At 42.6% G+C, this 22,981-nt stretch overlaps 2 protein-coding genes across 3 annotated transcripts in view; one reads left to right on the forward strand and one right to left on the reverse strand.

Annotated features, from left to right (window-relative positions):
* LOC126187429 (neuroparsin-A) overlaps nt 1-22,981 on the reverse strand; it is a 147,825-nt gene that overhangs the window by 60,102 nt on the left and 64,742 nt on the right. The gene's annotated exons all lie outside the window — the stretch shown is intronic.
* LOC126187427 (uncharacterized) overlaps nt 14,603-22,981 on the forward strand; it is a 216,718-nt gene continuing 208,339 nt past the window's right edge. Inside the window, exons 1-2 of the mRNA XM_049928499.1 lie at nt 14,603-14,731; nt 18,106-18,202. Coding sequence (XP_049784456.1) covers nt 18,106-18,202 — 97 coding nt within the window. The 5' untranslated portion in view covers nt 14,603-14,731. The remainder of the gene's footprint in view (nt 14,732-18,105; nt 18,203-22,981) is intronic.

Here is a 22,981-nt window from a genome sequence, read left to right on the forward strand (position 1 = left end):
TCTCTGATTCGATTCAGTACCTCATCATTAGATATTCGATCTATTGGTTATTCTGTTGCACCAAATTTCAAAAACTTATATTCCATTCTGTGCGAACTGGCTCTCCGAAGGATCTCAAAAATTCTGAGGCAGTGTCGTCTACTTCAAGGAACTTGTTTAGTCCAAGGTCTTTCAGTATTTCTTTTCGCAGTATTATTTCTCCCATCTCATCTTCATTTACTTTCTCTTCCCTTTCTATAACTGGCTACTAAACTCATTTCCCCTTGTGTAGCCCTACTATATACGAATATTCCTTCCATCTTTCAGCTTCCCTTCGTTGCTTAGTACTCGCTTGCCGTCTGAGCTCTTGATATGCACGGAACCGCTTCTCTTTTCTCCAAAGACCTCTTTAATTTTCTTATATGCAGTATCTATCTTTCCTTTTCTCGTACATGCTTCTATAGCTGTTCGTGCATGGCTTCCACATCGTCTGCCAGATACTTGCTTTTGGTCATCCTGTCGTTGTTGACGGTTTTCAAATTATGGGCGTTTCATACGGCGTTGAGAAAGGCGACTTGCCCACTGTTATTGACCACTGTTATGTCAAGTCGATTACAACGGGTGGTTTTATCGGTTATTATGCTGCAGTCACAGTAAATTTTGGAAATTTTCATTTTCTGCAATAGAGAGGGGATCGTATCTGCAGTATGGAGAAAAGTCTTTCACTAACTGATACTGCTGGCCCATCTTCTGGTGGATTCTACATCTACATCTACATCCATACTCCGCAAGCCACCTGACGGTGTGTGGTGGAGGGTACACTGGTCTGTTCAAATTCGTTGACGCCAAGGTCTTACTTCCATGTCTGGTGTGTGATATACTCTCCTCGTGATACCTACGCTTCATATAGGCATAATCTATTCCTTGATCTTTCAGGATACACTTCCGGCAGTTACTAGTCGATGTAACCTGATTTAGTACCCCTCTCATCGATTTCTTAGTTTGTACAGTCACACTTGCGTACGTGAATCACTGGTTCAATATTTGAAAATCGACATTGCCGTGATTGGTGTCGTTCAGGTGTTTCTTAGTGCAGTTCTTTTGTAAGCATCTTGGTATCAATTATTTCAGTCTTAGAGTTTGGGGCAGTCTCGGAAGTTTCTGTTAGATGGAGTCATATGTAATAACGTCTGCGGCTGGTATGCTTTTTTGATTGAAGACCTGCTGCTCTAAGAACACGTTTCAGGTTCCAGAGTTGCTTTTCGTGCGGCTGCACAATATCTGTTAGACGCCTAACTACTTTCTGATGTGGTATAGTTAGCTTTTCAATAGCTGATTCAGGATGATGGATGCCATTTCTCATGATAGTTTTCCGTGTTTTCCTCCTTATATCTTCCAGGTTGCTTTGTCCATTATTACTGTTATCTCTCTTTCTTACAACAGAAATGACATTGTTGGACTCAAGTCTACTCCAGATCACTTGCAATTTCCTCACGAGTAGGCCTGGCGCCTTATGTAATTTCAGAACACTTAACACAAAATACGGACAGTTTCAGAAATTACTATATCGCGTGTTTTACTGTTATTACTATATCCTGAGATTGTAAACAGAATGCTCTTCAGATTATGGGGCACTGCCCCAGGTCAAGCATTCCTGGCAGAAGTGAGGGCGAATCGACCGTCGTGCCTGGATAGTTCATTGCGTGCAAAAGTCAAAGATTCCTGCTTCGCGTCACCGTCCAGTACGCTGGTTTAATCTCCTAGAAAGTTTCAAATCAACGCACAGTTTGCTGCAGAGTGAAAATTGATTACATACACTAACTCATGGTAGATACACTTACCTATACATCTTTCACTGAGACAGTATTGCCGTGGCAACATAAAAAAACCTCATTCTGGGGTTTTTGACCGAGGTTATTTGGGATATCTGTCTTGGTTGAAACGAACAAGGTACTTGGAACTCACTTTCTTCACATTCTCATTTGAGACTCACTTAACCCCAGAAGCAGTTTGCTGGCTTATGACGGAAAATAACCTAGTCTTTAAAGACTGCTAAGTCGGTACGCTAGCTCAGTTTTCGATTACAGAAAAAAAGCACACAGTTCTTTTGATTTAACAAGGGACAAGTAGTGCAGGTAAACTTATGGATAAATCATATATAAGAAGCACAGATTCTTATATACGATTAATGCCTTTGTTTGGCATGATAAAACTTACTCTTCTCGCATACTTCTTGCGGGTATGTGACTATTTACGTCTCTTGCTGTCGGTATAGTGTTCGGGAGACCTTCGTGTTGACGTTTGCAGAAACAGGCACTGATTTATAGAAAAGTGTGTATATGTTCCTGAATTTCTGCGGTGAACCGGGTAACGCTCATTGTTTTATCAGGCTTTGCTATGACATTCATTCAGTTTTAGAATCTATTGCCTCTTGTTAGTTCTTCGAAAACTATTTCTTGCCGTGTGCGAGGAAACTGATTAGTAATGAACCCAAGTTCGCTAGAAGGCATTACCCAAGGCATGGTTATTATTGCCAGGCACGGCACCCACAATTCCCAGAAAGACTAACGGAACGTGAAATCTTATGAACTGAATTCCAAGTAACGTGTAATACGAGTACATTTCCAAAGGCCAAGAAAAGTCAAACAAAGCTAAAACACTAACTATATCTTCTATAAAAGTAAAAACAATTAAGCCTGGCCGCTCATTTACGTCATTTGTGGAAGAAGAGGACATTTATACTGTGAATGTAGTAGAAAAGAACTGTGACGATTTATAAATTCATAACAACATGAATTCATGCCACACTCGGAACAGCAACATATTTAGCTTGTTAATGGGGTCAGCTACAGTTAACTACTATTTTCTCAAATAACAGCTGCTTCGGTATTTTCCTCCACTTCTCAGGCATGATTCTTGACACATCCGCGGAAGTTGCACAAATCGTGTTAAATGCACCACGAAAGTTGCATAATTCCTATTGAAACTACAGTGCATGTCTCTGACGGTTTTGAGCAAGTATGAAATGAAATGTCGTGTGACGAGGGCCTCCCGTTGGGTAGACCGTTCGCCTGGTGCAAGTCTTTCGATTTAATTAATGCTGTGAGCTCAATAAATAAAAGCAATCTAAAAGCCCTTACTTCGCAGTAGCTACGTCCCTATTCTCAAATATTAGTGAAAATTGTAAAACCATTGAAACATGTAGCAAATAACAGCACTGACAAAGAAATGCGACTAATCTGTAGATAGCCACGTAGATTATGGATACATGCGCAATCGTTGAGGATACGTCATCTTCATCTGACTGTGAGCAGTTTCTTTGGCACTGTGCGCGCACTCAATGGCGACCGGGCAACAAAGCCATCTCTCTTTCCGTGACTCGCCTGGCGGTGCTTTGGCAACATCTCAAAAATACATCGTCACACATGCGCCGCCAGAGACGCCAATGTCTCAGAAATATCTAGTTCTATGTTATAATTTTTTCTGCACATACCAGGGGGCTTCAACCTAACACACAGGACATTTTCAGTACAGTGTATGTTTAAGGTACTCAGGTCAAAGTATATTAAGGGGCACATTTATGTTGTTACCTTAGTGGTTCGGTAACCTACATGTTATATAGCAACCGAGTCTCCCGATTTTTAAGCTAGTGACTGTTGAACCATGTCCGAAATGTAACGTGGATTACGCCCTCGGGAACCCGTCAGTTTGCAAAAATGACAAGTCGTAAAACAGAGTCTTCGCCGAACTCAAGGTTATTCTGTTACTGGCAGAGGAGGTTGAGTCGCGACTTGCAGAAAGGGAAGAACATACTGTACCACTAAGGCAATGCCTATAAGAACAATGTGTTTTAAAACAAGGTTTGTAATTGCTGAGTGCTTTATTTGTGGTGTTTATGGACTGCGAATAACAACACAAACAAATGATTATATACTGGAATGTGTCTGCAGTGAAACCTTCAATGGAAGTGAAACGTGGACGATAAACAGTTCATACAGGAAGAGAATCGAAAATTTTGAAATGTGGAGCTGCAGAAGAAGATGCAGATTACATCGAACCACTAATGTAGAGGTACTGAATCGAACTGGTAAATGTGGTATCGTCCAAGGAGAACGGCGCCACACCAGAGTCGGCAACACACGTTGATACCACAGATATTAGCAATGTCTCGCTGCAGTCAGTAACGACGAATGGGAGAGGCCGAAGAAGACACGCCCCCTCTCTCAACGCAGCAGCGCCCTCACATGGAGGTCAATATAAAGCCGAGTGTGAAAGTATTTCTTGACATCAGCTGGAGCAATCAACATCATCGAGTAGGACTAAAGAATTATTCAAGTCTCAGACGGATAAACACTTTGGTAAAAAATGTTGGACATTGTACTTTAGAGGAAGAATTTGTGATTGTATTCATCAAGCGAAGCTTTAATAGTCAATGATAGTTGTAAACTATGAAGCATTCCTATGGCAAAGGACTGTACGAAATTAAGTAATTCCTGCTACATTTGAGCCATCTCTCAGAGTGATCAAAGAACACACAATGCCGTACAGTTGTACACTGATAAGCCAAAACATTATGTGCATTGCCCACCGCGACGTTGGATATCAGCTGCTGGCGCTGAGGGCACGCGACGCACGAACACAAATCAACGGCACGTCATTTACGCCAATTATATGATCTGTGCGTAGACATAAAATGCCACATACCTCCGCAAGGCTACCAACAAACCTGTGGATGTCTGATACGCAGAATCAGTAATGTATGTAGTACCACAGACTGATCATCAAGCTATTAAGCAGGTGTTCATAATGTTTCGGCTCATCAGCGTAGTTTCGTCTGGTCATAACAGAAAGCTTAAGACATGTGTGGCACGACTTACCTAAAACAAGGAATCAATTGATGGGACACCTCCTGAGCCATTAAGGACTCGTCAGTTCGGTAGCGAGTGTAAAAACAGTGTAGAGAGACCGAGGCTTCATCACAGTAGAGAAATTCAAATGGATGTAGGCTACAGTAGTTGTGCAAGGTACACAGGCCTCAACAAAATAGACCGAGAGCTGGATCAAACTAAAGCTCGGACAGGACCATGACAACAACACATATACCACAACAATGGAATATACAGGGTGTTACAAAAAGGTACGGCCAAACTTTCAGGAAACATTCCTCACACACAAAGAAAGAAAATATGTTATGTGGACATGTGTCCGGAAACGCTTACTTTCCATGTTAGAGCTCATTTTATTACTTCTCTTCAAATCACATTAATCATGGAATGGAAACACACAGCAACAGAACGTACCAGCGTGACTTCAAACACTTTGTTACAGGAAATGTTCAAAATGTCCTCCGTTAGCGAGGATACATGCAACCACCCTCCGTCACATGGAATTTCTGATGCGCTGATGCAGCTCTGGAGAATGGCGTATTGTATCACAGCCGTCCACAATACGAGCACGAAGAGTCTCTACATTTGGTACCGGGTTGCGTAGACAAGAGCTTTCAAATGCCCCCATAAATGAAAGTCAAGAGGGTTGAGGTCAGGAGAGCGTAGAGGCCATGGAATTGGTCCGCCTCTACCAATCCATCGGTCACCGAATCTGTTGTTGAGAAGCGTACGAACACTTCGACTGAAATGTGCAGGAGCTCCATCGTGCATGAACCACATGTTGTGTCGTACTTGTAAAGGCACATGTTCTAGCAGCACAGGTAGAGTATCCCGTATGAAATCATGATAACGTGCTCCATTGAGCGTAGGTGGACGAAGAAACTAAAATGAGCTCTAACATGGAAATTAAGCGTTTCCGGACACATGTCCACATAACATCTTTTCTTTATTTGTGTGTGAGGAATGTTTCCTGAAAGTTTGGCCGTACCTTTTTGTAACACCCTGTATACGTTGTTGAGATAAAACGAGAAGGGCGAATTCCCAGATCATATCCATTTTAAGAGAATGCACTGCTACAAAATCTTAATTGGTGTCTCAGGCAACACGTACCATAGGCTGCATGTCTGAGCAAAATGGTACGATTTTTCACTGTCCGTTCGATTCACGAATGGTGACCTAGAAGACTCACAATCAGTAGTCTCCTTATAAGATTTAATCTAACTTTACGGCCATTGTTTTTTCATAACGTTTGTCTATAGGCTGGAGAGCTTGAACCCTATTAGAATTTGCGCTCGTGGTTCCAAACTTCTGTGGTCTGCAACGCATTTCTCCTAGTCTCCCACTGACAGTGAAACTGTCGTGCTGACTAAATAAATCCATAACGAAACGCAAAATTCTTCTTTGTCTGTTCTCTCTTCATTTACTCCCGCTTTGTAATTATCACAGTCTGATCAACAATGTCCAGGAAATAGTCGGACCATGATTTTGTAAGTTGCAATCTTTGTTTCTGTGTTACGCATTAGTAGCGAATTCACTCCAGAATTTTCCTGCTGCAACAATATTTATAGGATTTTTCCACATTAAAGTACTGTGGTTGACGGTCGTTGGTATAGTGAAACAATTTTGCTCTTTTCCGCCTACTCATGAACGTTTCTTAAACCTATAATTCTTCACCTACAGAATAGAGAAGTTAATTATTTATTTCTAATGAGTAAGGGCGAAAAGGTGTTAGTTAGTTACTTTTTTAATAGATCAAATTCAACATAAACGTAATGATGTGGGACGTGTCAACAGGATAAACGTAGAACACTTGCGGCTGCATGCTGGCCATTTACATGTAATTTTAGTGATTAATTATTTCTACACAAGAATTATTCATTCTTCTACAAGGAATTGTTACAGAGAAAGTTCTTTAATCAGTTTTTGAAAACATTTCTGCTGTGTGTCAGACATTTTATATCTATAGGTACCTTGTCAAAGAGTTTTATGGCCGTATATTTCACCCCTTCATCTGGCAAAGTTAGATTCATTATAGGGTAATGCAAATCATTTTTCCTTTTACTGCTGTACTTGTGAATATCTCTCTCTCTCTCTCTCTCTCTCTCTCTCTCTCTCTCTCTCTCTCTCTCTCTCTTTCGCGCGCGCGCTCTCTCTCTCTCTCTCTCAAACTTAGATGGATTGCTGATGACAAATTTCATAACTGAATAGAGGTATTTTGAATATGTTACTATTATTCCCACCTTAAAAAGGCATCTGCAAGATGTATGCGTGTGAACAACATACGTAATTCTAATTACTTTCTTTTGTACAATGAGTACTTTTCACCTAACCGAGGAGTTAGACCGAATATTATCACACAAGACACAAATGAATGAAAATATACAGAATGTGTTAACTTACTGACTTCTGTATCCCTATAGCTGCCAGTTATTCTTATGGCAAAAGTAGCCGAACCTAAATTCTTTAGCATGTCTGCTACATGGTTTTTCCAGTTGAAGTTTTCAAGAACATGCACACCTAAGGACTTACAATTTTCTACCCTGTTTATTATATCTCGTTGGGAGAATAGATTAAAAATCTAGGTGAACTTTTTTAAAAAAGTTTAAAGCTAGCTCATTTGTGCAAAAGCATCCAGTAACTTTCACTAAAATATCATTTACTATTTCCCCTGTCGATGCTTCTTTGCTCGGTTTCGTAACATTGTTAGTATCACGTAAAACATGACTATTCTGCCTCTTGATTCAGATAAAATGGCAGTTCATTAACATAAAGCAAGAACCGATCCCTGTGAGTTGACCATTGTAATTTATCTCCATTCAGATAATATGGCGTCCTTCTTTATATTAATCTAGCAGCCTAAGGCAGCTTTCTGCATTCTGTTTCTTAAAAAAGAACTTAAACAAGAACTAAATGAGAACTGAACTGCGTATTCGATAAAACCTTAACTTCTCTTAAAGAATATTAAAATAGCCACAGTCAAACGCCTTCGATAAGTCTCAGACGATCCCAATTGGTGATGTTTTACCGTTCAAAGATTTTGCTACGTGTTCAGTAAATGTGTAAATAGCTGACGCACCAGGTTGGTACTTTTGAAATCCAGAATATGAATAGCTAAGTATTCCATTACTACACAAGGATGTGACAACCGTGGAGTACATTATCTTCACAAAAATTTTAGAAAATGAAATAAGGAGTGAAAATGGGTGGTGGTTATTGACATCTGTGGAGTCACTCTATTTGTACAGGGCATATTTTGTGGGAAAACTCATTGAGTCAATGACACATTAGAAAAGTGACTAACAAGCGGACCGCAACTGCTTGTCCTCGCCGATCTCGTCCAAATTTGTGATATATACAGGGCTTTGCCAGAAACGGAAGTGGCAAACTGGGAGCTCCAGATGGGAAAGAGTTTTAAAAAATAGCTTGTTTTGCGCGGGTCGGAGGACTCACGACACATTATGTTAACGTAGTTCCCAGGAGGCGGCTTGCGCAGAGGAAAGCAGAACGGTAATCCGAGGGTTGTGCAGTCGATATCTATGTGGAATCTTTTTTATTTTTCATTTTCAATTTTTTAAGTTACTGCAAATAAACGGAAATAATGCTGGTTTTGTTAATATATTCATAAAATATATGCAAAGCAAGGCAAAGGGAACTTTGAGATTGCAAATAAATTTCCAAAAATAGATTGTCTTCACGGCGTCAACGAGGAGGAGATTTAATTAATGCTCACAGGAATTCGTTTCATTTTGACCTGCAAGCAGCCATCAGCACTCTAACAACAGGTTTCCTGAACAGGTAAAATCGGCCCATCGGCCGTTGGGGACACCGATAATTCCAGCCACGGAGCTCATTCGCTTGCTAGCTTTCGATAGAGTAACTCGAATTATTCTAAATTATTGTGAGAATACAGTGAGAATGTTGTTTTCTGTACAAACTTTAAAATAACGATGTAAATTGCAGCGTTTATAAAATGTGCAAGTTTCCGACAAAATTACTGCTTCTCGTGTTTTTAGGATGAATATCACTCCAGCAGGTGTGAAATACCAACTGCAAAATAATAATGGTATCTAATTTTATATGTGAAATTCTCGCGCACGTCTTACCATCGCCTCATGGAAATTTATTTGCAATCCCAAATTTTCTTTTGCCTTTCGTTCTTATTTCTTTTACGAAAATATTTATAAATACAATATACTGGGCATTATTTCGGTTTATATGCAGTGTAAGTAACGTTGCTACACAGGAACTCGACCCTGCTATCCTAGGATTGCCGTTCTGTATTCCTTCCACTGCGACAACCGCTGCCTGGGAATTAGGCTGACGTAGAAGGCTCATGCCTTGCCCGGCACAAGCAAAGAAACGCTATTTTTTTCTCTAAACGCTTGGCCATCTGGAGATCCCGCTACTGTCAGTTTCGTTTCGGCCAAGAACTGCATAAACCATACCTGTAAATTTGGACTAAAGCGGTGATGGCGAGTAAGCACAGTCGCTTTGTAAGAACATTAAATATTACAGGGCAACAACTTTTCAGTATTTTGTTGGAGATAGCATCCACACTTATGGAGACGTGTTTGTCGTCCGCCTAGTTGTGATTTCGCCTCTTATCAAATGAAACGAGGTATCGAGAGCACAGACGGCCCAGTGAATCGTTTAATCCAGATTTTGCGAAGGCTGTAAATCAGGAGAGAGGTGGTTCTACTTTTCAGTGTAACTTGGGAATGCTCATTCAGATTACTATGAACACGAATCAGGATGTTTATTTCAACATTCTTGGAGACCACGGGTTGTTGTTTCCTCTACACCTTGACGATGAGTATGGTGCACATACACCCGTCTATGCTGGCGGTTTTATTATTATTATTATTTTGTTTTGAAATTATTATTTATTTTTTAAATATTGAAATTTTGGAATTTAATTACCACCAAATGTTTTTTGGCTAGGCTTCTCTACCGGGATTGTCTGTTGGCGAGTAAAATTTTGGGACGTGATTTACGCCTAAAAGCTATCGGACTTCGTTTTGCAAATGGTGAAATTTTAGATGCAGGTTCTATTTTGAAAGCAGACCGAACGTATTACACTGATTGGTGCCATTAATACGCGATCATTCACCAACAGACACTCCCACACAAAGTACGTCACATTTACTTTTCAAATTCATGAAAAAAATGCTGAAGAAAAAAGGTATGGTTATTTTTAATTACAAACACAATTAAATAAAATAATAATAATTATTATTACGCAAAATGAGTACAATGATTGATCAAGAAGAGAGAACAAAAAGGTCGCCGGTCCGGTTAATTTCAAATTACACAGATCGTCTTATTATAGAGATGTTTTATTGTAATCGCAGTGTCTACTAAGCAGCGATAAAATCGACTCAACGCTACTGCGCGAAAACACACATTAACGAAATCCGCTAACACTTGGGGAACATTACACAGCTCCCTAAATTTTTAAAAGTCTATCAAGTCTTTGTAAAAAGTTTTAAAAATTTACATCGCTTCATTAAGTTTTAGTCTTTAGGTTGTCCTTTTTTTTTCATCATTTCATTCGTTTGAGCTGAAGCCTGTTTTAGCTTTGCCAGGAATGTAATTTGCCTTCCCATTCACGTGCGATCCTGCCGGAACCTGGCGAAACGACAGGAAAGACATAGGCATCCAGTTCCTTTCTCATAGAATTTAAAAACTTTACACATTAACAAGTCATACACAGATCATTGTAATCACAGTGTCTATTAAGCAGCGATAAAATCGTCCCAGCGCTACTGCACGAAAACGCACATTCGCAAAATCCGCTAACACTTGGGGAACATGACAACAGTCGTGTTCACAGGATCCAGACGTATAGTATTGGTTTGACGAACACTCTGTCAACCCTGTACGACCTTGACCTGCCCGCTAAATCGCTAGATCTGTATCCTACAGGAAATGTCTGGGACTAAACTGCCTGGCGAAAAGAGTGAAGTGCTCAGAATGCACGGTAAAATGTCACTGTAACTTCGTACACGTAAAGGCCATCGGCGGTTACGTAAATGATCAGAGTTGCAATTCTCTGTAACTCGTAGAACGGCCACCAGAGTGCACTGTTGGTGTTAAGTGCTACTGTACTTGGTAGGATGTACAACGAGCCTGAACAGCGTCAGATGTCATCACTCTGAAGGACACGGAGATGCCGTGTGCTCGTGTGAGAGGGCATGGTCGACACTTGGCAGTGTTCTCCTTGAGGGTCTCCATTTGACCCGATGGGCGTATCGGGCAATATCCAAATTTGTGGGGCATTCAAACGTGCCAGTGGTCCGATGTTGGGCTGCACGCTCGTCGTCAAGATTCCAGTACACTGTATCTGACCACCATAAGGGAGGATCGCCATACCGTGAACAAAGCACATCGTCTCACGATCACATCTGCGGCTGCCGTCTGAGAGCAAGTAATGGACTCCCTGCAAATTTCTCTGCGATCCCCCAGCATTAATCGTAGACTAGCGGCAGCCAAACTAGAGAATTGCTGTCCTATGCGTATGTGGCATGGTCCAACGATAGCGGTGCCGTACCGAAGTTGACAACACACATCGATTGCAGAGACATTAGCGTGTTCTCGCTGTAATCCGCAGTGGCGAAAAGGAAGGCCGAAGAAGACACATCCTCTTTCAGCACAGCAGCGCCCTCGCACTGAGGTCAACATAGAGCCGAACACAGAAGCGTTCTACTCAGTTTGTGACCTCAGCTGAAGCAGTCAACATCATCGAGTTGGACAAAAGAGTTATTCAAGTAACAGGTGGAAATGTACTTTTGTAAATGATGCACAGTTTACTTCAAGAGAATTGTTTGTGATTCTATGCATCAAGGGATGCTTTAATAGTCAATGCCAGTTCTAAATATTCGAGCACTCCTGTGGCAAAGGAATCTATCGAGTTAATTAAATAAAATTAATAAAACCTTTTTATTCATTTATGTCATAAATTGAACTAATATTTTATATGTTGTAGTTCCAGTGAGCTGTTTCCCACAGCAGTCAAAGTACCCACAGTAATTGCCCGACGATTGTAATTTCGTCCTCGTATCCTGCCGTTACACCACAACACAAACTGCTGTGACCACAAAGCATAGAATGGTGCTGAATGGCGTCGCATTGTGTTCAGTGATAACTCGTAGTTCTGTACTACCTTGGATGACCGTCTTCGGCGCAGAGGTTCCATTCTTCCAGTAGTTCGGAGAGACACAGTGGTGTTACTCCTTATGTCCTCATGTGGGGAATAACCGGGTATGACTTTCGGTCCCAGCTAGTATTTAGTGTAGGGACTGTGACGGCACAACGGTATACGTCCATATGTGTTACCTTCAATCCAACAGTACCGTGATGCCAGTTTTCTACAAGACAATGTTAATCCGCACGCAGCACGTGTCTGCATGATGTTGAGTTACACCTATGGCCAGTAAGATACCCGGAGCTTGGATGTCAACTCGGTTCCAAACCCAGTACCCAGGATATCAAAAATCAGTTCAAAATGTTCAAATGTGTGTGAAATCTTATGGGACTTAACTGCTGAGGTCATGAGTCCCTAAGCTTACACACTACTTAACCTAAATTACCCTAAAGACAAAAACACACACCCATGCCCGAGGGAGGACTCGAACCTCCGCCGGGACCAGCCGCACAGTCCATGACTGCAGCGCCTGAGACCGCTCGGCTAATCCCGTGCGGCAAAAATCAGTTACAACAGCAGTGGTCAGCTAGCCTTAGGAGAGGAAACGACGACTTTATAACACCTTTCCTAGCCGAATCAGTGCCTGCATCCAGGCCAGATGGAGTTCTGGTAAGTGAACTCATGCTGCCAAGTTATTTGTAAAAGTGACTCGATTTTCGTCATAGCTGAACACTACACACCCTCACAAACCTAAGTTTCATTTCTTTCCCTCCTCCCTCTTCGGCGTGTTTCACTTTCTTTGTCGGGCAATGTACGAGGTGCATTCAAGTTCTAAGGCCTCCGATTTTTTTTCTTCGGACTGGAAAGAGATAGAAACATTTGCATTGTTTTAAAATGAGGCCGCGTTCATTGTCAATGCGTCCCAGAGATGGCAGCACTGTACGGCAGATGGAATTTTACCACCAGCAGCGAGAACGAGAACTGTTTTAAATACTTAAAATGGCGACGTTTTCCTTACTTGAACAGCGTGCAATCATTCGTTTTCTGAATTTGCGTGGTGTGAAACATTCATCGACAGTTGAAGGAGACATGTGGTGATGGAATTATGGATGTGTCGAAAGTGCGTTCGTGGCTGCGACAGTTTAATGAAGGCAGAACATCGTGTGACAACAAACCGAAACAACCTCGGGCTCGCACAAGCCGGTCTGACGACATGATCGAGGAAGTGAAGAGAATTGTTTTGGGGGATCGCCGAATGACTGTGGAACAGATCGCCTCCAGAGTTGGCATTTCTGTGGGTTCTGTGCACACAATCCTGCATGACGACCTGAAAATGCGAAAAGTGTCATCCAGGTGGGTGCCACGAATGCTGACGAACGACCACATGGCTGCCCGTGTGGCATGTTGCCAAGCAATGTTGACGCGCAACGACAGCATGAATGGGACTTTCTTTTCGTCGCTTGTGACAATGGATGAGACGTGGATGCCATTTTTCAATCCAGAAACAAAACCCCAGTCAGCTCAATGGAAGCACACAGATTCATCGCCACCAAAAAAATTTCGGGTAACCACCAGTGCTGAAAAAATGATGGTGTCCATGTTCTGGGACAGCGAGGGCGTAATCCTTACCCATTGCGTTCCAAAGGGCACTACGGTAACAGGTGCATCCTACGAAAATGTTTTGAAGAACAAATTCCTTCCTGTACTGCAATAAAAACGTCCGGGAAGGGCTGTGCGTGTGCTGTTTCACCAAGACAACGCACCCGCACATCGAGCTAACGTTACGCAACAGTTTCTTCGTGATAACAACTTTGAAGTGATTCCTCATGCCCCCTACTCACCTGACCTGGCTCCTAGTGACTTTTGGCTTTTTCCAACAATGAAAGACACTCTCCGTGGCTGCACATTCACCAGTCGTACTGCTATTGCCTCAGCGATTTTCCAGTGGTCAAAACAGACTCCTAAAGAAGCCTTCGCCGATGCCATGGAATCATGGCGTCAGCGTTGTGAAAAATGTGTACGTCGGCAGGGCGATTACGTCGAGAAGTAACGCCAGTTTCATCGATTTCGGGTGAGTAGTTAATTAGAAAAAAAATCGGAGGCCTTAGAACTTGAATGCACCTCGTATTTGGACACCGGGTGGAACGTAGCAATCCACATACCTGTACTTTTGAAGCTCTACAGGGTCTAATAAGAATCACTGCGTAGCTTCATCTTGTGGACTGTCTTCTACGTCGAATTAAGGCCATTTTCAGGGCAAGAGGAATTGTTAGACGGTAAGAGCGCGATGTCTCATGCGGGTGACTATCTTTTCGTCCCGTGTGCTTATGTGGCTCGTGCACTCAAGAGGCCGGATAAGGCTTAGCACGGTCACCGTCGCGCAGTGGACACGCCCCCCCGCCGGCCTCCCCCGCTGGCCAGGTCTGCGCGGTATTCAGGTCTGGGGACGACGCAACATCGCCGACCACGCGTGCTGCTGCGTCCACGCCGGAAGCTGAGTTGGCAGCTGGGAGGGGAGCGGACGCAGAGGCCCGCGCGGCGTCGCGACGCCCGAGCCCTTCCCGACTCCTCTTCCCCCGTCGGGCGCCGGTGTCGACGTGGCACGTCCGACGCCAACTCCGCGCGCCGCCAGTCTCTGAATGACCGTCGTTGCCTACGCTAGCAAAAACTGCTCGCATTCTTACTGCTGGAGTTAATAGATCGAGTCTTTCACAGATTACAGGTGAGTACTAACTGTGGTGTTGTGTCCGACATAATGAAGGTTGGTGTCGCCATTCCATAGCGATTTTGAGATCATTTATGGCACACTTTGTGGATTTGCAAATTTAACGATGTATACCGGCTAGGTCGATAACCACTTGTTAAATGAAAAAGATCACGCTCTTGTCCCTTTTCTATGCTATAGATTATTTTCCGTGACAGATACAGAAATATAACGACTGGAGCTCTCGTTCTTACCATATAGGAAAAGTGACGTGTTATTTTAAATTTTAAAATTCAGTCGTATCTTGTTTACTATAGCGAAGGACTCAAACTGAAGGCTCGACATCGGTTTGAAATTAGAATTTTTTTTTCTTCAGTGAAATAAATTTTGATGGATGACAAAGGTCAAGAATTCTACGACACGTTTTGTTTTCCTTTCTTGCATCAGACGAAATGCTGTGTATAGTTTAATGTAATTACTGGCGTACTTTCCTCACGAACGTTAAAGGGCCAGAAATATTTTTTATCACGTTTCATAATATCTTTCTTCAGTAACTTATTTACCTGAAAATTTTCTGGTTGGTACCATTAGTACCACTTTGTACTATACTTGCATCAGAATACCTTAAAATTTTCGTTTTGGTAGTCATTATTGCACTGTGCATGTTGGCAAGTCGTCTGCCACTCCCTCTGCAGAAGTAGAACTTGCATGTAAAAACGATCGCAGCAAAAGAGTTTATAAAAAGTGGGTGGGATACTAACGGCGGTACGTGGGCGCTAAAAAAAGTGAGCTGTGAAATGTGTTTTGTTACAGCAGTGTGAACGTAGATAGTTCTTATAGCACAGAAAGTTCTATATCCTATAGATACTTCTTATAACACGAAATGTTCTATATCCTATGTTTATGTCTAACTACTCGAATGTCGAATATTATGTAATAGTTCGCTGTTCAATAGTTCTCTTAACCACGTTCTAATTTATTGCTGACCTTCTCACCTCCACTGCGTCATGAAGTTGCACATCTCTTTGTTATGAGCATTTTTACTACTGTGGGCGTTCGCTTATGTGGACTAAATAGAACTTCACATCGACTCGACAAACCAGTTTACAGTTATTGTACGGTGAAAGATATTTCTGTCTTTGAGGAATTATGTAATTAATATATTGCTGCAGTACGCTAAATGAAATTCATAATTGTTTTAGTGATTTCAGAGCAGCGGAATCTCGAAGTAGCATAGCAGTCACAATCACAAGTACTTGTAGTGCAGCTCTTGGCGAAGTGCGCACGTCTGTGGGTTGCGACAATGTCTTCCCCGAGTGCGCCGTGAGTTGCCCAATGTGGAGTGGCGGCACTACTTGTTGAAGGCTCCCATGGTGCAATTCTCGGCAATGACTGGGTTGTTTACAACACGGGCCGAACCTGCCAGTGTTTGCTCCGATGTGGGGGCCGTCGCTGTAGCAATACGAGCAAACACATCTATTGCGCGTGAACGGTCGTCGCTGCTTTATTTTCAGTAAAGAACTGAGAGACAGCATTTCGTTAAACGCGTCTGGATATTGTCCACTCTTTATGACCGCCTTCAGCCTATTGCTCGACACGTAAAGTCGACTACGCTCGTTAATGTCACTCATAATGTGAATGGAGTCAATGGATTTCAGGTAAGGCATTCACTTGTTGCACGCCTTTGCTTGCCACTGAAAGAAGGAAATACTCCACATAACCCCCTCCTTAATATTTCAAATTTCAATATTTTAGCTATACAACTGTTTATGCGGAGGACTAATAAAAGTTGTGGTGATTTAGAAACCGTAGAGTGTCGTAATATACAGTCCATCATCGCTACGATAAATAAGATTTGCACCTCCAGGTGACAGCGTGTTTCAATTTTTCAGCAATATAAAAATGTATTCTAGATTTTTCAGCAACATATAACATCTGTCATTAAATAACCACAATGGCAGTCGTGAGATGTTTATGGTAGGTGATCGAATTTCATCACATTGTCTCTGTAACGAAATGCTGCAGTGTGAATGATTTTTGATCCTACTGGAATCACAGACTTTCGTTCTTGAGAATTAATGTTTTTTGCTTTTCATGCTAAAATGTTCGTCTTCGAGCACTCCAGTGTTACTACTTTGTTTGAAAGGATACGGAGATGCAAGTAAATGCAAAACAACAGTCGTTTACTCTTGATACGCCACGGACTTCACTCTTTTTGTGGACTGGTTATTTAGCTCACGCGTCTCAAAAGCAGTTTGATGTGCTCACTCTGACGGAATTACACGTGTTTCACGTTTCTGACAGCGCGTCAGCTTGCAGCTCTTTTCCCCCACCAACTAACAGCAGACTCAGAAAGGCATGCTGCGTGTCGGTCGCCACAGCCAATCAAGAGCCGGCCATGAGGTGTCGGGAGTCCCACGTCATCCATTCAGTTATAGTGACCGGGAACGTACTACAATGGGACGTTCTCCCTTTCAGTACCATGTAGCTCCACAACGTACCTTGTAGTACTGAGCCGCGTCTAGGGGAATGTGTCCTTCTAATCCTTGTGTCACCATTTTAGCTATTTTTGTTTCAATTGTGATACGAAATTGAAGTAACGTTCTTAAAAACTATAAAATAATTTTAGCACAGCTCATACAAATTCTTTTTAGGTTGTCTTTGAAAATCTTTAAATATTAATGAAGGCAGTAACATGCTGTTACTTTCAGCAACTATGTTACAGTATCCTTTAGAAAATTGCACTGAGATACGACTTGTGAAAGACACTGGACAGCTTCAGAACATCGTGACGTGACAAACCCGCTGGAATTGTGACCGACTGTCACAGTACGAAGACAGCTGGGAACGGTAAGACATTTTCACACTATGATGCAACAAGCGGAAGCGGGTTTTCTTTCTTACTAAGAACGTAAAATCGTGATGATTGTGTCAGTCACGTCGAAAAATATCTCCAATGAAACAAGTGAGTTAAAAGAGCTTTGCAGATCCGAATTTTATATTGAAATTCACGATAAATCGCAAAAATTGCCGGTGACCTCTCGACGTTGAGTTGTGCTCTATCCGAATTTCCCCCTACGGCCGCAAAGCGGTGGTAACAGCACATAGCCACCTAATGTGCGGTCAGCTGTTTGTAGATGGTCTATTGTAAATCGCATCAAGGTTATGTGATTTCAGCGCTCGCTCACTGCCGCAGAACGGCCAGTCGACCATTTCGCTTTCCGTAGGTTCTTTTTCTTGTATGTTTAAACAAAATCTCTTATAAATACTTCGTATGGGTCTCTGTTTTATAATGCGTAAGCAACTATGGCTAAGGTGCTGCATTAGCTATTGTATGAATACTGCCTCAGATTCTGTACCATTTTCTGTGAACTAGGACACTTATGTTCCAGATGGGCATGATAACTCGCGTCAGGAAGCGTCTGCAGACGCTGCACTTGTTGGCCAAGATGGATTCGCGTCTACAGGAAGAGAAGACTGCACAGTCAGGTAGGTACCACTCTCATAATGGCTGTAAGACAGCTAGTTTAGGCATTAGCGTCCCGTCGATGGCAGGGCCATTAGTGACGGAAGTGACGGTAATTGATCCAAAACACAGCAAGGAGGAATGCCGCCTGCAACATGAATGTTAACTTTTCTCCAGTATATAGCTCGGACGAGTGATGAACTTTTGACGTGCAACTGGTTGGCTGTAAGATTCCCGCTGTACCGAGTTGCATCTCATTATATCTCATTTACATGGTATCTCATTTACCTTGACCACCTTAAAAGAACTTTTACTCCAGAAGCAATACAAAAAAATATATCAACCAAATGTTGTTTACCGACCATGATTGCCGTTTTGTAATTTCGTTCGTTACGAAGATATGAACAGAAGGTCTTTTTAAATAGTACCCTTATTTTTTTCTCCTCAAGGCCTATTCAAAAATGTATGACAGTGTATGAAAATGACGTTCTTAAAACCTTAAGGCGCACATGACTTTGACTGTCCTGTACAGTGTCCACTTCCTAATGCTGACGCTAGACAAATGGAAACAAGAGGAAAGTGGACACCGTTCATTCAATCAACAGTCTTCGGCTGAAGGCTTGTATGAGTACAATCTACAGCAACGAAGAGAAATGTTACTCAGCTATGGGGAATGACGGTTGACTGAATAACTGCGCTGAGAGATCAAGTAGTGAAGGTATCAGAGGAGAAAAAAGACAGTGCCCTGCAAAATCGTTGGATATCTTCCCTTTAGACATTTGCTATTGGTTACTTTCTTTATTGATTTCTCAGTTGACTTGCAACTAAACTTTCTTTACATCCCAATTTCTTCTACCTAGTTATAGATTAAGATTATGATATGTTTAAGAAACGTACACTCTGTCATGGGAGTCATAGCCATTAACAGACCAGAAAGTCCCATTATGTGGAACTCACGCTTAGTGTCCATATCTACGAGCCTTACCAAACTTGCACGACAAAAATATATTTACAGTTTACAATGAGAATATTTACTGAAACAGAACTCTCGTTTTCAAAATGAGGCATTGTGCTATTCATATCGTTCAAAACCTCATACAAAAGTCATGGAAAAACATTATGTTCAGTAGAATGTACAACGTAGATCTCCCACCCCGTATCTGGGTAGGGAATGACTGTCGCGCAAGAGAATCGAGTTACAGTCTCCGCCTTGCACTTGACAGGACTCGAAATGAGTGCACTAAGCTTCATGAAGACAATAAATTAAGGAGTTACTTGAAGATAAAATAGCTGCTTTGATTTGAGGAAGATAAAATTGCTGTTTTATGTGCATCCGTTTCCCTACTTAAGTCTAATGGTTCAAAATGGTTCAAATGGCTCTGAGCACTATGGGACTTAACTACTGTGGTCTCCGTCCCCTAGAACTTAGAACTACTTAAACCTAACTAACCTAAGGACATCACACACATCCATGCCCGAGGCAGGATTCGAACCTGCGACCGTAGCGGTCACGCGGTTCCAGACTGTAGCGCCTTTAACCGCACGGCCACTCCGCCCGGCTACTTAAGTCTAATGACGCCTTTGGTAGAGGAGAGCATAAAGATCTGCCAACAGAGTGCAGTCCACCTCTTGCCATCGCAGAGTTACGAGTTACTTTGATCAGACCATCAAGTGAGCTGTTCCTTTTTATCTCGTAAAGGATACTGATATTCGTAGTAATCTCTTATCACTCCATAGCTTCATGCGAATGATATTACAGCCTTCCGCTATTGGAATGTAGCGATATAACGAGAAGCATAAACCGAGCCGAAAACCACCGAAATTAAGGCTGTAGATTCGTCAAAGCAAAAATCACCATTCTACTCTCTGCGGATAGGAGATAAAAATCGAAAATAAACGGAAGAGATAGGCAGGCGAAGAAATAAGATTCTGAGTTTTAGTCTTTCCAACATTTACAAAAAAAATTTTTAATTTAGACATGAGTTGGCATCGGAGTGCGGTATCGAAATTTCCCTTCGCAGGAATCAGCTTATTATAATTATTCTAGATAGTCAATAAAACACGGACAACATGATGTATTATGAAATATATTTTAAAAGGCTTAAAAACTTATGCAAGGAGCCAAATATTTGTTTGACAGAAAGACACATAAAAGCAATACGGAGAAAAGGAGATTAATTACATGCGTATAATTATCTGTGCTGCTGTTTATGCTTTTAAAATATAAATTTTAAATAGTTCAGATTGTACGCTGTATCTGCTCCATTTCGCCTGTTTTCCCTTCCATATTTTACATCTCCCCTATACAGTGTATATAATGCAAAGGGCGATATTTTAATTTCAGTATCTTTTACCAAATGGCGTTGCGCTGTACATTCATTGAAATATTTTAGTTTATTTCATGATGTTCCACGTACCTAACTATTCTTGTTATACACGGCTTTATAGTGGATGTTATCACGTCTCATAGCGGCAGCTATTTGCTGAAACTTGTAATGTGAATATTTTGTATATATTTAAGTGACCATGAAGTAATAAATTATAATACAAATATTTACAGAGATCACATACTTCCAATTGATAATACGGAAATTTTTAAAAAAGGAATAATTATGCAGCTAATAATTGCAGAAGTAGCCATTACAGATAATACGAGGAGCATTAAATAAGTAATGCAACAACTTTTTTTCTGAAAGCAGGTTGGTTGTATTCAGGATTCCAAGAAATGATATTATTCCCCACTCTCTTGGCTAAAAAAGCCTATTTTTCTAATCTCCATTGAAAGCGATAGCATTACCTCACTAGGAGGGCCTTTGTGCCAGCACGGTACGACTCTAATGGTCGACGTAGGAGGCAAGGTCTTGCAGCATCAGAAATCTTACTATCATCCACGTGGTGCTTCCCGCGGAGTGCGTTCCGCACAGATGGTCATTCGTTGCTTTTTATGGGCTTCTGTTAGACGGCGAAGAACCCATCGGGCATAAAGCTTTGAGAATAGCAACTGATAGACGAGGACATCAGAACTACCAACGTAGACGTCTAGATGTGTGCACAGTATTTAATTGTAATCCATGGATTACCTCGAATGAGAGTGTCCGCACGTCCCAACATTGCAGGAATCACCGCTGTATACGACCGGATGGAACGCGAGAGATAGGACAAGTCTGCACGACCTTGTTGCGATGATGACAGACGCCTAGCCGCACAACTCACCGCGCTTTTGTTCACTGCCAGCTCTTTGTAGACATTTTGCAAGCTCCTATGAATATCTGCGATACTCTGGTTTTCTGACCAAACAAACTCAGTCACAACTTGATAAGACCTTCTTTACAGACGCCAATTTACAGGCTATGCATAGCGCCGATACTTATCGGACCTTCATGAGTCTATAGAGGCTGAAGCGGGATTATTACACGTTGCCCCACAACAAATTCCGTATTTTTTCAACCGAAACTGGCCGAGAAAAAATGTGTTGCGTAACTTACTGAACGCTGTCGTAATTATCTAGGTGAAATTCGAGTCCAAGGATTCAAGACATGTCTTCGGTTCTCTGAGTGGTGGGGAGAGAGAATTTTTAATTTTCCGTACCGTAGGCCTTTCTTAGAAAGTAGAGCGCTCACTTTTTGGCACATTTAGCACGGGCGAATCCTGCGATAAATCGTGAGAAATTAGGTCGAGTGGAGAAGACAGCTGGCCGTAATTCCGCCACAACCCAGACCCGAGAGAAAGAAGAAAAAAGAGAAAGAAGGTCGTAGCAGAACGCTGTCCCCCCGACAAGAAGGCGGAACACACAGTTACAAATAGAGAGTGAAGCAGACAGAAGAACTCGCTCGGTGGCGCAACGAGCACCTCCGCGCGAAATCCGGGTCGTGGCGCCTAGATCGCCACAGTTCCAATATTATCCCGTCGCCTGCACATCGAAAATATTTACTGCGCCATCCGGCGACGCCGCGGCACGCGACGAAGAGGGACGAAGCCTGATAAATAAACCGAAGATTGGCCCAGGTCGAAAAAGTGTTATACACGCACAGACGGGTGGCCGATGATTTGCTGACGGCGCGAAACCGCCCTTACGGACGAGTTGCGTGAGTTGGTAGCAGCATCTCTCGTATTGTATACCCCGCTTGTTTACCGCGAGGATGGCTACCCGAGCTAGCCGCGGCGTGGCGTGCGTCACGGGAAGCGATGCCGTGCCGCAGCTGGCCGGCGGCCAGGAGGCGCTCAGAAATACCAGTCCTGGCCACCCCGCCCTTGCACGGCGCCTTCAGACGGCCGACGAGTGCCAGCCGCCGTCTCCTTGACATCACCTGATCACTGCCGCCACGAGGCTGCCCCTCACTCGCGGTGCTATACCAGAAAGTCGGGTAGAGGACAGGTGGCGCCAGCAGGAACGGCCTCGAGGGTTGCGGTGGGTCGGGTTGTTTGGGGGAAGAGACCAAACTGCGAGGTCGTCGGTCGCATTGGATTAGGGAAGGATGGGGAAGGGCCGTGCCCTGTCAAAGGAACCGTCCTGGCATTTGTCTGAAGCGATTTAGGGAAATCACGGAAAACCTAAATCAGGATGGCCGGACGCGGGATTGAACCGTCGTCCTCCCGAATGCGGGGCCAGTGTGCTAACCACTGCGCAACGGCCTCGAGTCGAGGAGAATAAAAATGTCCAAATCCAGGCCAGCAGAAAGTTATTCATTCTTTTCGCACTCCTCATGTACATTGATCAGCGAAAACATGACCACTGCCCACCACGGCATTGGATGCTGCCTGGTGGCGTGACGCGGTAGGTAACGGATGTAAGCGGAGAAGAC

This window comes from Schistocerca cancellata, chromosome 5, assembly GCF_023864275.1.
Source record: "Schistocerca cancellata isolate TAMUIC-IGC-003103 chromosome 5, iqSchCanc2.1, whole genome shotgun sequence".
Classification (NCBI taxonomy): Eukaryota; Metazoa; Arthropoda; class Insecta; order Orthoptera; family Acrididae; genus Schistocerca; species Schistocerca cancellata.